The 16,971-nt window shown below is 40.8% G+C and overlaps 1 protein-coding gene across 2 annotated transcripts in view; it reads left to right on the forward strand.

Moving 5' to 3' along the window:
• Positions 1-343: 343 nt before the first annotated feature.
• The window catches only part of arhgef9a (Cdc42 guanine nucleotide exchange factor (GEF) 9a), a 30,891-nt gene continuing 14,263 nt past the window's right edge, over positions 344-16,971 (forward strand). Inside the window, exon 1 of one of the 2 annotated variants that reach the window (XM_059551125.1) lies at positions 344-530. In XM_059551125.1, the coding sequence (XP_059407108.1) occupies positions 522-530 (9 nt within the window). In that variant the 5' untranslated portion in view covers positions 344-521. The remainder of the gene's footprint in view (positions 531-16,971) is intronic. The other variant, XM_059551127.1, reaches the window with a different exon arrangement.

Genomic DNA, 16,971 nt, shown 5'->3' on the forward strand with positions numbered 1-16,971 from the left:
TATTTTTACCAGGAAGTGTTAAATAGATAAATACGTAGATGGTGCCTGCTTGCCTCAGTCTGAACGATGTAAAACAGAGTGCAATTTTGCCCATTTCTTTCCTTTGTTTTTGCTTATTGGACATGTTCCTTTCTGTACTGCGACGACGAAGAAGCAAGTTCCCAAAGCCAATAGTTCAGCATTATTTTTATTTTTTTTGATTATGTAAGGTTTGTAGCCTCCTCAATAGCAGAGTGAAGCACCCCTTCTTTTGACTGATGGTTGGCTCCTCAGTGTGTGTGTGTGTGTGTGTGTGTGTGTGCACCGCCCATACTTCAGCTCTATTCATAGAGAGAGAGAGAGAGAGAGAGAGACGCAGACTCCCACCTCGCCGTGAGAACAGAACAGCGTCTAACCGGACTTACGTTTCTCTTCCACACGCCGCGCGTTGCTCACGGGGCGCGGATACAGGGTTGCAGCTGGCGTCGGGGGCTCGAACCTGCGGAAAGGACACGGATCCAGGACCAGGACTGATCCTGAGGATGATGAAGGTGAGGCTGCCTGTGATGCTCCCGTGAGCGTCATTCTTCTGGTTTACCGACGATCTCTGTTAACGGATACGAAAATAACGGGGGTGGTTATTTTTTGGCTATGGTGGATACACACGAGCAGAACAGAGGTCGCGGAAGCGTGAAATGACATCTCGGCATCGTGAAGCATTCTTCGTTTTATTCACCTGGGAGGCAGCGAGTTAATGGACGCTCCCCCTCGCGCCGCTCTCAATCCGCCTGCGCGGAGAGACTCGCACCGTTCCAGTGCTATGGAAACGGGAGAGATGGAGCAAGCGCACGACAGAGGGGGATACCCAGCACCTCAGCGCCGCCTCGGGCATGTCAATGACGCTGGTACATTTTGCGCTCTCCTAAATGTGTCACGGTGTCCGTTAGAAACTGTTCAACTTTGATTTAAGCGCGATGCATGTGCGTGCGCAAAAGCTGTTCGGTTTTCTGCCTCCGTCGTGGCTGATTCTGACGCGAGTCCGCGTTTTCTCGTTTATTGATCATGAGCGACCGGCCTTCTGTAGTCAAGCGCCGGGATGCGCGCGCGCAAGCACGCGTGCGTCCGCTTCGTTTATTTTTACAGACATGATCGTTTGTGCGCAGTTTATCGGTGTCAAACGCGCACACGCGGATTTCGCGGTCGAGGACGAGACTTGAAAGCTAGGCCTGCGATGACGCGGCTTTGGCCTCCGATGAGAGTATAAAACCCGGACAAAATGAAAGAATTGAAAGAATGCTCGCGTATTTTGTTTCCTTGAGGTGTGTCCTCGAGCTGATCGCAATGAGACGCTCCGATGATCACAGGTGCCTGGCAACCGTGTCCTGTGCCTCTCACGTCTTTAATTTCTAATGCACCATCCTACACCATCTCTGGTTTCTCTGATGTTTAACAGATCTTGTCTATTATAGAGAAGCCACTTATCATCTGTTGACCTATGAGCACACTACACTTTTTTTTGCTATTGAGGGACATTTGAACAAGCATGGATGTATTGTGCTATCAAACAATGTATCCAGGCAGTTGCATCTGAATGGTCATATACTGAGGCCATGCCTTATTGCACACCCCATTCATCCAAGGTTCAGACTAAAAACACGAGAGAAGTTGGCGTTAAACCAGTGACATTCCTTTGCATGGTTTGTTTTAATTAGATTTCACATGCTTCTTGTGCAGGTAGATGCTAGACTGTAGTAGGGGAGTGTTGTAATTTGTAATGAATTTAGTTTTAAAGCCTGCAACTCAGTGTTTTTGCAGAACAGTTTGTCCCTAAACTGTGTAAAGTACACTGGACATTTTAAATTTTTTACATATAATTTCAAATATACTTTTTTAAATGATTATTCCTTGCACTTTATTTCCAAATGGTAAAAAAAGGAAAGAAAATCAGTTCTGAATTTTAAACCAAAATATCATCAAATATAGAAATAAATGAAACTGTTTGTTTACTGACATTGTTTATTTGTGTTCACTTGTAATCATCACAAATGTGACTTTAACATCAGTAGAAGTTGGTCAGACATGATTCTTCTTTGTTTTTAAATGAAGATTAAACTTTTGTATGGACGTTATATTTCAAATGAAACAAGACCCAGCTTCAGGGATATTACACCAACTGAAATGTGACCCTGGACCACAGAACCAGTCATAAGAGTCAAATTTCTGAAATTGAGATTTATACATCATCTGCAGGATGAATAAATTAGCTTTTTTGATGTATGGTTTATTAGGATAGGACAACATTTGTCAGAGATACAACTATTTGAAAATCTGGAAAATTGCCTTTAAACTTGTGTGAAGGAAGTTCTTAGCAATGGATATTACTAATCACAAATTAAGTTTGAATATATTCGCAGTAGGAAATTTACAATATATCTTCATGGAACATGATCTTTACTTAATATTCTAGTGATTTTTGGCATAAAAGAAAAATCACAAATTTTGACCCATACAGTGTATTGTTGACTATTGCTATTAATATACCCCAGTGACTTATAACTGATTTTGGGGTCCAGGGTCACAAATTATAAATCATATGTGCAAAATGTTCATACCTCACATTAGGTTTGTAAATTTCCTGTAAATTTGAGCTATTTCTATACAGAGACTGAAAGACTCTACTTCCGCCTCAGAGCAGTGTTGCTCATGCATGACAAGGATTTCATCATTTCTTATTGGCTAAACTGATGGTGTTCCAACATTCTTATCCCTAACCTGACCCCTTCTAGAGGACAGACGGGGGTTTGGCTATTCTCATTAAAGATGATTACGGAATCACTGCCATCAGCTAAAACATGAATCAGCTGAATCATTCCCGAGAACTCATGTTGTTCAAACCATCAGCCTTAGTGTTTCGTGTGTTCGCGCTGCAAGCGCATATTTGCAGACTGGGGTTATGTTGTGCGTTGGAGCATAATGGTTCGGATGCATCCCACTGAAGTGCTGAAACCGTTGACTCACTCTCTCTAAGGAGAAACAATATTGCTCCCAAAAACTTCACTGATGGCATACTGCATCAAACTCTGTAATACTTCTGCTGGACACTCAAAGCCACAGTACATCATCTCAATACACACACACTCAAAAAGCTGTGACTCGAGGGGTACCTTTTCAAAAGAAAATGTACTATTTAGATACTAATAAACACTTTAGGTACGATACAAATAAGCGTCTCTTATGGGTAAATAAGGTACAAAGGTTTTAAAATACTGTCAATATGTGTACCTTTTGACAGCTTTGTATCTTTAATGACCCGTTTTCATTTTAAAACACAAGGGTTTGAACTCTGTGACTGCTTTATTAGCTGTTTTTTTCTTCTTTGACACACCAAACATATTAGGCACTGTGTTTATGTTCTGTCATATAATATTAGAAATACCAGACGGGAAATTTTCACATATTGTCACATGTAAAGCGGTTGTACGCACACACTGCAATTATGCATTGAGACATCAGTTAACACTGGTGTGGGATGTTGAGCACAGACTCATTCTGTACTGCCAAGCTATGGTGGGATATTTCCCTTTTGCATCAGCATGCAGTCCTTCTCTTCTAACAGATCTGATGCACCTGTTAACAGTGAAGGGAAGTCTGGGAAATGTACTGCCAGTGCAAGAGAGTGACTCGGACTTAATGTCACAAATGACATCATGTAGTTTGCATTATATGCCCTAGAGACAGATTCTCTGCCTTCTTTAAGTGCGCAATCTCACACAAGTGTAAATGCGCATGTTGGCGTATTCGTTAAAACAGAAGCTTACGGATTCACTTTACATCCTACTCTCGTGATGCCAGCAGCCTTTAATCCTGTCCTCTGTAGCCATCTTAAAATGCACTAGATTCAGCTCGGAAAATGTTACATAAAAGGTGATTGCAGAACAACTGAGGTATGGAGGCTTTCTAGATAGTATGCTGCTTCTGACCTCATGGTGCACATTATAGGGGTGCGTTCTGGTCTTTCAAATTAGCGGCTTGAGGTTTCAGGACCGTTCCACCGAGCTGGTGTACGACATTCACATGGAGAGGCATGTGCATCCAAAAATATGACGACGTAAGTGTGGGAAAGAGCGGGAAAACCAAGAGAATGGCCAGATTTAGAAACATCTGCACTGGGAGCGTAGGCTGGGAATCCACCCACCAACACACACAAACACACGCATGCACACACACACACACACACACACACACACACACACACACACACACACACACACACACATATCTTTTGCATCTTTCATGGCTGAAAGGCTTTTGTGCATTTTCTCATCTCGTGTTTGTTTTAGGAACCATGTGGGCAGGCAATGGTGCATGAGTTTAAAGCATTTATATTCTAAATTTAGACCTCAAGAAAAAAGTGCAAAATGTTTTATCAGGATGATTCATATCAACGTGGAGGGAATAACAGGCTCAAGCGGCATCATACGGCTAAGCAGCTCAGACTCAAGTAGTTGCTTAAAACATTTGGTTCATAATGTTACTTCTTTGTCTGCACATTTCATTTCTTTTATTATCTCTCCCTGCAAGATATGATGAGAATTAATGACTATATGAGTTTGTTTGTGTGTGTATGCAGTAATGAGAGCTTAATCCATAGGGTAGCAGTCTATTTTAATGCAATCTTCTCTCTCCACGTGCTTTCTCCAGTTCTCGCTCTTAGACTCCTAGCCCACTGTACTCAGATTACATAATCGTCCTCCCCAGTCAGGTGTGTGTGCGTGTGTGTCTATGGTGAGGCAGCATCCTCTGCTCTCTTAGATGTTCTGTTTTCCTTTTCCCCCTTTTTTGCAAAGCTATAGCCCTTATAGGGCTGTTCTTTCTGTAGTGCAGTAATAATGATAGTGAAAGAAAGAGTGATGGCAGTCCCTGAGAGCTGAAGTGCTGACCTACAGCAGCTGTTCTACTGGAGGGGTGGAGATATTCGATTATTGGACATGGAATGTTGTTAGAGGGCCTAATGGGTAATTTGGACCAGATGTTGAGGTAGACACCCTGGTGAGTGTTTTAAGCCTCTGCTGTGCCATTTGTCCAAAGAACCGCAGCTTTCTTAGAGCAGAGGTATCTGACATCTGTGCTAGTGAGCTAGTGAGGGGTCATTTCCTTCCTAAAAACAAAAGTGTAACAAATCTTGGATATATCTAGATTCAAATGAGGTTGATGATTGACTAGAATTGTAGAAATGGCAGCACCTCGAGGTTTACCCACATCGCTTTTACTAGCTGGACTCTGTTACACTTGTATCATCCCCTCACTATTTGATATTCTTGATGAAACTCTGTTTTTTTTATTGTCAAGATTACAGATAGTTTTTAAATGTATATTTTTATGCTGGTCAACCTCAGAAATCTAAGACCGCTTGTTAGTGGCAAAAGAAATTGAGATGGACGATCAAATCAAAGAAGGCTGGCGCTACTGTCTTCAGATATCGAATGTGAACTCAGGTGTGATGCTTCAGTTTGTTATGGTGAAAGATTGTGAGGTAAGATGTAAGTAGCTAAAAATTAAGTATTTCTCAATGCAAAGATTCTAGAAATCTTTCGGACTTGTCGGTGAATGGTGGATGGTAGATTCGTGAGAAGAATTGGACTTACGGGAGAAGAATTGGACTTATTGGACGCATCATCAGTAGTGTTCCTCTGGGTCATGGGGTGTTTCGGCCTTTGACACTATACACCCTCCCCAGAAGTGGCCAGCTCTAGGTTGATCAAACCTCAGCTAGCGTCCCAAGTCCAATTAGCCATGAGAGTCACCTTGTTGTCAAGCGGCGGACATCTCAGGGGACTGTGCATGGCAGAGACGTCCTGTTCCCTGAGTCAAGCCAAAGCAGACTTATCTCCTGGCACACTACTTGGGGGCCCAGCTGGGGTCGTTCCTCTTCAGCCAGAGCCACTGGCTGCTTCTTTCTGCTGCCTCTGATGCAGCTTTAACGGCTGTGCGCTGGTTCTGGCCCTTAATTCCCAGATCCCTCAGCAGTTTTGTGGTGGATGTTCCCACAAACCCTCCCACAAATGCCTCCTCCATGGAATCCTCCCAGGGTACAGTGAGTTCGATTATGTATACCTTCTTTATGGAGGGGGACCAGAGCACCAAGTCAGGCCTCAAGGAGGTAGTGGCAATCTCTGAGGGGAATACCAGCTGTTTACCAATGTATGCCAGCATCTTCCAGTCGCGTGCTAGGCACAGCTGGCTTCTCTCTGATGATGTGGAGTTGCTCCTGGCAGCTTTAGCCCCTTCACGGACGAAGGCAGTTACCCATGGTTTTGTTGAGGTGTTAGGCATTGGCAAAGACAGGGCATTGATGCTGGATCGTTTTTTCTCCAGTGTGGCAGCAAGGCTCTCCAAAACTTGGTTGTGGCGCCAAGTATATCGTCCTTGGGTAAGGCTGGTTTTACACCGGATGAGTATGTGCCAGAGGGAGGCTGGCCTGGAGCACAGGATGCACCCAGGATCTTCACCGAACCACTGATGGAGATTAGTTGGTGTTGGGAGGACATCATATATGGCTCTGATGGTAAAGCTCAAATCCCTCGCTTCCATGGCCCACACATCCCTCCAGCTCAGCCTCCTGCTTTCGACACTCTCCCACCGTGTTCACACGGTGTTGAACCTGAGGATGTTGAGGATCATGTACAACCCTTAAACATCTCATTTCATCTGCAGCTTATTCTCATGTGAGATATTATTATGTGGCACCGCGTGTATCAGAGCTGTAGGCTATCAACCACACACTGAAATATTACACGATAAAATGATGTAACAGCCCCTGAGATTATCAGATTGGATGGTGATGAATTTAGTGGGATGAAATCCTGTCTATAAGAGCCAAACCGAGGCAATCTGTTCATAAACAGTGAGAATACAGCAGTAGAGTAACACTAGCATTAGAGGGCCATGACTCCTGTGTGTGTGTGTGTGTTATCTGTCGTCACTTCATTCCTCCTGCCTTTATTCCTGCATGAATGAACTGTACTCAGGAACACTCTTCCTCTATCTCTCTCTTTCTTGCTCAGTCTCTCATTCTCTGTATGAATGCCTTGGTGCACATATCAACAAAACTTATGTCCTTCTGTCAACACCCTTACACACTATCATTAAATTGATTATGGACTGATTATTGATTATGGATCACAGGTTAATTGAATGGGCATTTGTTTAACATTTGACCCAAATCACTGAGCTTTCTCAAGAGTAAGCTTTGACAAGAGATGATCTTTACTTGCTGTTTTAGACCATTCTGGCTTCTGGCTTTAAATAAATGTAACATGGATCCTATCCAGGGCTTTAAAAGTGAACTGAAAATCACTTTTCTGCATGTGAATAGAGGCAGAATATGGAATCAGAAATGCAATTCAAATGAGAATATAAGAAAGTAAAATCAAAATGAATTTAAATGTACACTATGCAACTTTTGGCGCTCTTGAGGCTAATAAACAAAACTGTATGCATATAGTTGTTGTCAAGACAGATCTAAAATGATCTGAATATAAACACTTAATACAGACATATCTAAATGTTCAAGATAACATAAAAACATAGTTTGAAAAATGGATTTATGTACTTGCTCATTAAATAAAGCTTGAACATTTTGAATTAAAGAAGGTTACATATTGTAGCTTTAAATTCATTATAATTTTAAACTAAAAACACCAATTTTGTCCAGACTAGCTTTGAATGTAGCCTTTTATCACATTTGGGAAAGAGTTTTAAACTTTGAAGGCTTAGGCCATATGGACAACATTTCTATCTTATAACATTATTGGAAGCTTGTGTTGAACATCCTGTCTCCTATTTTTCTAGAAAGTTCATTGGAGCTCAATGGAATTATAGTGTAATTGAAAAAGAGGCCCTTGCACTGTTATTAGCTCTCAAGCATTTTGATGTGTACCTGGGTAGTAGTATTAGTCCTATTGTGGTATATACTGATCATAATCCCCTGGTGTTCCTCTCTCGTATGTCAGGTGCTAATCAACGGTTGTTACGGTGGTCACTTACTCTACAAGAGTACAGCTTAGATGTTCGTCACAAGAAGGGGGTGAAGAATGTTATGGCAGATGCCCTTTCAAGAAGTTAAAGGAACACTCCACCGTTTTTTGAAATAGGGCTTATTCACATTATTTCCAACATTTAGATAGGTGGGCAAATGCATTTTTGAGTCAGTGCATGCATTGTTTTAGTTTGACTGGGTCGGCGTTAGCTTAGCTTAGCACAATGAATGGAATCCTTTGTTGCCAGCTAGCATGGCCTGAGTAAAAGTGATCAAAAAATTAAAAAAAACCCCACCTAATTACTTCTTGTGGCCTGCGTATTCACAACGAGTACAAATAGCGATCCAGATTAACACTAGGCGATTTCCTAGGCAGATATTGACTTGGGACTATATTATGGGGAAGCACAGGCGAAGCACTGCTGCTTAGGCGAAGCACTGCTACTTCGGCGCAGAGATATCACGCAACACATGAAATCCCACGACTTCCGTCAACATACCGGCGTGAATAGTCAAGTATAGTAGCTGCCTGGCTATTTTCCTTACAGTACACGAATGGCGATGAACATGGCTGATTTTGAGAGAGACGAAGAGATTGACTTCTCAGACAGTCAAGAACCAGAACCATACCTATTTGAACCAGAGTTTACAGAAGACGAGCTGCGTGCTTTGGAAATAGAACGACAGGAGGAGGAGGTTGCGATCGCTCGTGATGAGAGCCAACATGAACTGGTGGTGTGAATGTGGGGGAATATGCCAATCTATGCCGACGGAAATAGAGTGTCTATGCTGTAGAGAGTGGGACATGTTTTTGCCATTGATGACCAGGCTCAACACGTCAGATCAAGATAAGCGTGCCCGAAGTTGTGTCACATCTACAGAGGATTTCACTGCGCTGATCCATTCTGCAGTACTCGATTTTTTTTTCCGGTGTGACAAAGTGAACTGGAAAAAACGCCCCACGCCGACTGGACCAAATGGAAAGCTGTCCACAGAGTAAGTGATTATTTTAATCATGACGCATGTATAGATCGACCCATATTATAGCTGTATTCACATAGAGTTGATGTTTTCACAGGCAATATAGGTTATATAGGAAAAGAAATAAAAGACAACTTACATGTGCACTTTGTTCTTCCTGTGTTTTCAAAGTAGTCCTCTGGTGCAAAATGTTCTTCGCAAACACGATACTGTTTTATTTTGTTGAGAGGCGTTGAACTACAGATCTCCAGAGCTGGTAGCCATTTATTTCTTAGTTCCACATTAGGTGGAATTCTGTGAAACATTACATTCGTGTATGTCCTTTGCTTGTTCTCACAACCTTTTGCTATGCAGGTAATAACCATGTTTGCTGTAACTTCTCAAAATTAATCATCCAAAAGCGAAGACACTCGGTGCAGGTCACGCCGGTATGTTCTTCTTCTTCTGTTTTTTTTGACGCGTTGCACGCCGCTATGTTGACGGAATTCGTGGGATTTCATGTGTTGCGTGATATCTCTGCACCGAAGTAGCAGTGCTTCGCCTAAGCAGCAGTGCTTCGCCTGTGCTTCCCCATAATATAGTCCCAAGTCAATATCTGCCTAGGAAATCGCCTAGTGTTAATCTGGATCGCTATTTGTACTTGTTGTGAATACGCAGGCCACAAGAAGTAATTAGGTGTTTTTTTTTTTTTGATCACTTTTACTCAGGCCATGCTAGCTGGCAACAAAGGATTCCATTCATTGTGCTAAGCTAAGCTAACGCCGACCCAGTCAAACTAAAACAATGCATGCACTGACACAAAAATGCATTTGCCCACCTATCTAAATGTAGGAAATAATGTGAATAAGCCCTATTTCAAAAAACGGTGGAGTGTTCCTTTAAGAGTGGTACCCGATTAATGTATCCACCATCTAGGAGATGTTTGGGTTGACGTCTTTATTTTGTTTCTTATTTTTATTTATTTTTGCATTCTTAGTGGTGGGGGTGTTACGCCCTGTGGACGTATTTGTGAATTGTGCGCTCTTGGGAGAGTGATTTCACCTACTGGGCAAGTTAGGCATTGCATGTTTTCTTCTCTTGCTCTTTCTGCCTCTCTCTCCGTTATAGATCGCTAATTGGATTCCAGCTGATGTCAATCATTCATCAGTACTGAGTGATTTATTAGTCTTTATTACCTCTTAACTTTGTGAATGAACTTGTCAATTACAAACTATGAGAGAGCGTGTGAACGCTATGGTGGGTGTGTTTATGATTCTTTTGTGTTATTTTCTAATTTATGTAAGTACCTTTGTTTGTCTTTCTTAGGAAGCGGTAGGGAGAGGGTGCCATTTTCTTTGAATTAAAAATTTTGTTTATGTTTATGGTAGACAGGGAGATAGGTAAGACTCTGTCATTTCTTTTCTTTTTTTTTAGTTAAAGTGTAACTAAACCCCTGCTTAGTCTCCAACCGGAGACATGCAGTGACGAATTGATTGACAGCTGCTGTCAGAGACGCTAAAATGAAGAGTGACTGTAATGACGCAAGTAGCTTTGCAACAGAGCGTTCATTTGAAGTAGAGGACTTTTCTCCCCCACTTTCACCTGAAGTGGAGGATGTCGAGGTGTCTGTTCATATCAAATCGAGCCGCTGGCTCAAACTGCGGTCTTAACTCCCGCACCGCGTCGCTTTTCAGCGCGAGCTGTGTGGAGAAGCCCATTTCCACCTCATTTGCGTTGGAGAAGCAATCCCGTGTAAAATGCAGTTTGCACACTCGAGCTCTAGGCGGGAACTTGCGTTCTTCCAGGCCAAGTGCATGCAACCACTGGCTCCTAGTTTTAAAGTCTGCTGGTAAACTATGCAGTCCAGCAGTGCTGTCGCAACTAGCAACACACCTCCGTACCATCCTGACCACTGTACTAAATACAGATAAATTTATGCTAACTTGAAGATCTAAATAACTATATAATTGCTATGCTAAATAGATGCTATAATAGACTATCCTGCTCATTATCAATACTCGCAATTCCAGCTCCTGACTCACTACAGTGATTTTGATGGTTTTATACTGCCAAGGGCGTGGTAGCTCGTACCAAGGGGCGTGGTGAGCTGGAAACTGCTTACGTCACCTGCCACCGCTTACGTCACTTGCCACCGCAACATCCAATAGGAAAAATCAACTGCAGTAGCCCCCGTTCAACCTGAAGAGGGCAGCACTCACACGTTTTTACACCATATATTGTAGAATTAAAACACTTTATACTCAAATGTAAAAAAAGTTACTCGAATCAATGAACAGCACTAATAAAGCCCCATTCTTATAGATCATTAACTAAAAAAAGTTGGTTTAGGGTTTAGTTACTCTTTAAGGTTATTTAGAGTTTCCGTGTTTAGTTAGAGGTTTTTTTGTTTGTTATGTTGGCCTGGCCCTCTCCTGAAGATTTGCTTCCTTTGTTATTAATAATTTTAAGTTATTTGCTTAATTTTTAGTGTTTGTGCTCTTCTGGATCAGGGGATTGATGTGACCGTCAGACTTTTTTTATTTTTTTTATTTACATTTTGTTACGACTTAATTTAACCCCTATACTAACAGTGAGGTTCGTAACAAGTGGGTTGTACATGATCCTCATCCGCTGTTCTCTTTTCGTGTTTTAGTGTGATCTGATGCTAGCTTGGACAGGAACACTGCTTTTCCACTGCAGTTTTTCTGACTGATTTGCATAATCCTACGGCCTACTGTTCCCTTCAGAGAGAGAGGAAAAAGCACGTTGCAACATTATTGAGACGGCACAGAGACAATTCTTCTTAACTTTTAACTTAATAAATCAAACTCATTTGTATTCTGTTATTAGTGATGAATTGGTTGAACTGAAGTATGAATGATCCTAATGTCTTTTTCCTAATGAGCCAGGAACTGATTAGTGAGATGTTAGTAAAAACATTTACAGTCAATTATGGGAATATGGTATGACTTTACGATAACAGTTGGATTAGTAAATAGTATTTCATTAAAACATTAAAATCCAGTCAAGAGTTTTAAATTAACTTTAATTATGTATTACATAAACAAGTGTTATATTTCCTTTATTTTTTCATGATTTGAATCACGGAACAAACAACAAACAGTAGCATACTGTGACTTATTGTTACATTATCATTTCATTATCATGGACTTTTAGTTTGTTTTCACTAGTTTCCTGTCTGACTTTGTTCAGTTTTCCCGCCAATCTTTAGTTGTCATTGATAGGTCTTTTTTTTAAATATTATCCTCATTTGCCATGTTTTTAAGTTGATATGTTCTCACCTTTCAATTTGTCTGGGATTGTGTCGAACACAACTGTCTTGTAGGAAATTATAATTTGTATATTTATTCATGAAACTTATTATAAAATAATGAAGCATTAACATAAACAAGAACATCTCAGGCAATCACAGCTATCTTAATATTTACAACGGCACAATTCCGACAGATATTGCTTTTATAAAACAGTTCAGTGAGCAAGAGATTGTTTTGAATAACATACATTCTAGATATTATTGCCAGTAACTTTGTAATTTTTTTGCATTGCTAATTAAAACCGTTCCAAGCTAACAATAGCAGAATTAATGACAGCAAAGCGTCACTTTTATTTCTAAAATTTCCATTTTGTTGCTTGAATGAATTGAGTGAATCATTCAATGATTCACTTACATAAACAACACTTTTATCCTGGAAGAAACAGAGTGTTTGAACTAAAGGGTTAAATTAATAATTTAGTGATTCATACATGAAGGCAGTCACTTGTTGCCACCTATTGGTAAAACAATGTGATTCACATGAAATAGTCTTTGAAAGATCCCCATCACTAATGCAAGATTTTCACCCAGTGATGGTTGAAATTTCAGATCTGTACACACAGCTGTCGAGCATGTAATACAGAAACAGTTACCATATCAGATTACAAACATGAACAAGACACAAGTAATGCATTTACACACATAGCGATACATATAGCTTCTGGAGAATATTCTGTACAGTACAGGTGCATCTCAATAAATTAGAATGTTGTGGAAAAGTTCATTTATTTCATTAATTCAACTCAAACTTTAAAACCCGTGTATTAAATTAATTCAATGCACACAGACTGAAGTAGTTTAAGTCTTTGGTTCTTTTTATTTAACAAAAACCCACCAATTCACAATCTCAACAAATTAGAATACTTCATAAGACCAATGAAAAAAATATTTTCAGGGAATTGTTGGCCTTCTGGAAAGTATTTTTATGTACTCAATACTTGGTAGGGGCTCCTTTTGCTTTAATAAAGAGAAGTGACATACAGCCAAGTATGGTGACTAGGGGTGTAACGGTTCACAAAATTCACAGTTCGGTTCGATACGATACACTGGTGTCACGGTTCGTTTCGGTACGTTTTAGATACAGCAAAAAGAAAAAATTGGCAGATAAATTTCCTTAATTTTTAAAAAATGTTTTATTTATTAAAACTAACAAAGTATGTTTTTTTTAATGTTTTTTTACATTGAACAATGATGGAGCTATTCTTTACCCATCTTCTATGGTGTTTTCTTAGCAGCATACAGTATAAAACAAAAACAGCTCCTTATAAAAAAAATGAAAATGTTATATTATTGTAGTAGTTATGAACAAATACAAAGATGTAACTTTTTATATGGAACTCTATAACTTATATTGAATGTGTTTTTACTCAATTGGTTCTCTATAGGGCTTATGTTTTTTGGAACAAAGCAGGAATTACGGTCTGTCTGAAATGGGCTCGTGAAGGAATATTGTAACGTGGCTCAATTACATTAAGCATGTTCTTAAAACCTACGTTTTCCATTACAGAGTAAGGCGCTCGCTCACTCAGTACGCGCTGAAGGCTCGTTGCAAAATGGCTAATGCGTTTAACAGACCAGAAATAGAAGATCCTCCAATAACCAACAGGTCTGGTGTTTGGGTGCACTTTGGATTCCCTGTAAGCTATAATGGTGATGATAGAAGGAATGGTAAATAGTAAGGTCTCAAATCCGCGGCTATAACGTAAATGTAGCCTACCAATCGCCGTGGTGATGTCTTTTGCCCTGCTTGAATCCGTTGGAAATGTCTGTCTAAATGCTGCGGGGATAGTTTGTTGCTGTAATGATGAAGTAGAGGCAGTCGGATCCATCTGCAGGACTTTATTGAAGCAGGTATCAAACCAAGGATGCACAGAGCATAAAACACTAAGGTAGCACGAAGCAACATGCAGCGTGGTAAAACAACACTTCACAGAAAAACACAGAACCAGGCAGTCCAGATAAAGGGGGGATAATGATTAACAGGTGAATATGATGATGCTAATGAGAAAACCAGACAGGGCTTGAAACTAATGATAGCAGAAGGGAAGGATGGGAATTGCAGTCCTAGAACTCAGGTGACAAGGAGCGCATGAGACCGGAGAGAGGTGAAGGCGCGCGCTCAGTGACAGGCGCGCGCTCCGTGACAGTTGCGTGTATGTTTCTCCTTTTTTTCGTCTTTTTCCAGATACTGACACACTAAGGTGATGTCGGCGTAAATGAGTTGACATGTTTCAAGTTTTTTTCAAGACATTGTCAAGACATGTTTTTTTTTTGTATTCCCGCTGGTGTACCCTAGATGCGACATATCATTGTTTTTTTTATCCACCACTCTCTTGCCATCACCATTATAGCTTACAGGGAATCCAAAGTGCACCCAAACACCAGGCCTGTTGGTTATTGGAGGATCTTCTATTTCTGGTCTGGTAAACGCATTGGCCATTTTGCAATGAGCCTTCAGCGTGTATTACTGAGTGAGCGAGCGCCTGACTGAGTAGCCTAACATAAACATATAAGTTGGTGTTTTTTTCTTCTTCGGGGGTGTCAGGGGCATTGCCTGTTATGTCGTTTGGGTTATTGGGCTACCTTGTTGAATGCATATCATTATATTTCACAATTTTTTTTTATTTTCCAAATATAATTAATTAGTCCAACGAACCGTTCGGTCCATAATGCGTACCGCGTACCGAACCGTAAGCCTCGTACCGAACGGTTCAATACGAATACGCGTATCGTTACACCCCTAATGGTGACCCATACTTAGAATTCATGCTCTGCATTTAACCCATCCAAAGTGCACACAAACACCATGAACACACAACCGGAGCAATTTATGCTGCGGCACCCAGGGAGCAGTTGGGGATTCAGTGCCTTGCTCCTCAATCGTGGTATTGCCTGCCCAAGACTTGAACCCACAACCTTATGGTTAGGAGTCAAACTCTCTAACCATTAGGCCACAACTTCCCACCAATTGCTGCCTCAATTCAGCGTGGCATTGAGGTGATTAGTTTGTGGCACTGCTGAGGTGTTATGGAAGCCCAGGTTTCTTTGACAGTGGCCTTCAGCTCATCTGCATTTTTTGTTCTCTTGTTTCTCATTTTCTTCCTGACAATACCTCATAGATTCTCTCTGGGCTTCAGGTCTGGTGAGTTTGCTGGCCAGTCAAGCACACAAACACTGTGGTCATTTAACCAACTTTTGGTGCTTTTGGCAGTGTGGGCAGGTGCCAAATCCTGCTGGAAAATGAAACCAGCATCTACAAAAAGCTGGTTAGCAGAAGGAAAAATGAAGTCCTCCAAAACTATTTGGTAAATGGGTGCAGTGGCTTTGGTTTTCAAAAAACACAATAGACCAACACCAACAGATGACATTGCACCCGACAATCATCACAGTCTGTAGAAACTTAACACTGGACTTAAACAACTTGGGCTATGAGCTTCTCCACCCTTCCTCCAGACTCTAGGACCAGTTAAACAGTCCAGTTCTTCTTTTCCTTAGCCCAGGTAAGACGTCTCGGACGTTGTCTGTGGTTCAGCAAATTCCTCGACACGTCTGTGAATGGTGGCTCTTGATGCCTTGATCCCAGCCTTAGTCCATTCCTTGTGAAGTTCCTTTAAATTCTTGAATCTATTTTTTGACAATCCTCATAAGGCTGCAGTTCTCTCGGTTGGTTGTATATCTTTTTCTTCCACAGTTTTTCCTTCCACTCAACTTTCTGTTAACATGCTTGGATACAGCACTCTGTGAACAGCCAGCCTCTTTGGCAATGAATGTTTGTGGCTTACCCTCCTTGTAAAGGGTGTCAATAATTGTCTTCTGGACAACTGTCAGATCAGCAGTCTTCCCCATGAATGTGTAGCCTAGTGAACCAAAATGAGAGACCATTTTGAAGGTTCAGGAAACATTTGCAGGTTTTTATTGGCATGTCACCATATTCTAATTTGTGGGCTTTTGTTAAATGTGAGCCAAAATCATCACAATTAAAAAAACCAAAGACTTAAACTACTTCAGTCTGTGTGCATTGAATTTATTTAATAGACAAGTTTCAAAGTTTGAGTTGAATTACTGAAATAAATGACCTTTTCCATGACATTTTAATTTGTTTCTAAGAATTTTGATGACTTTCCATAGACTTCTATTTCTTTTATACTGATTAAACAATATTTTCAATCCCCAACCCTAACCCTAAACCTACCCCTTAATTTTTTTTGCATTGTTACACTTTCAGACAAACACAATTTTGGTTCTCACAATGTAGCATAAACAAGAACACACACATTTATGTTGGGTAATTCAGTGCCCTGTACACTTGAACAACAGTAATGGAGTTTAGATATCAGAGCAGCGGAGAACTCTCGCATTTACCCACAGTGTGTTGTGACACTGAGATAACAACTGCCATGATGTGTATCAAATGCAGTTGCTTTATACAAATCAAACAGATTTTACTCTTTCTGCTGACAACATAAAATTTTTTTCTCTTTAAGTGCGCTAAAGAGAATTTTTTACAGCCTGGCTGCCTCTGAGACAGAGAGAGAGGAAAAGTGCCTGGAGTTGTGGGGGTGAAATCCTGTAGCTGATTATGTATGAGTGTTTCTGTGTAGAGAATTACCAAGCCATCATCTCAAGTTGTTGTCATGGGCTTGTATATATGAAAGTCAGC

Source organism: Carassius carassius, chromosome 5 (assembly GCF_963082965.1).
Source record: "Carassius carassius chromosome 5, fCarCar2.1, whole genome shotgun sequence".
Lineage (NCBI taxonomy): Eukaryota > Metazoa > Chordata > Actinopteri > Cypriniformes > Cyprinidae > Carassius > Carassius carassius.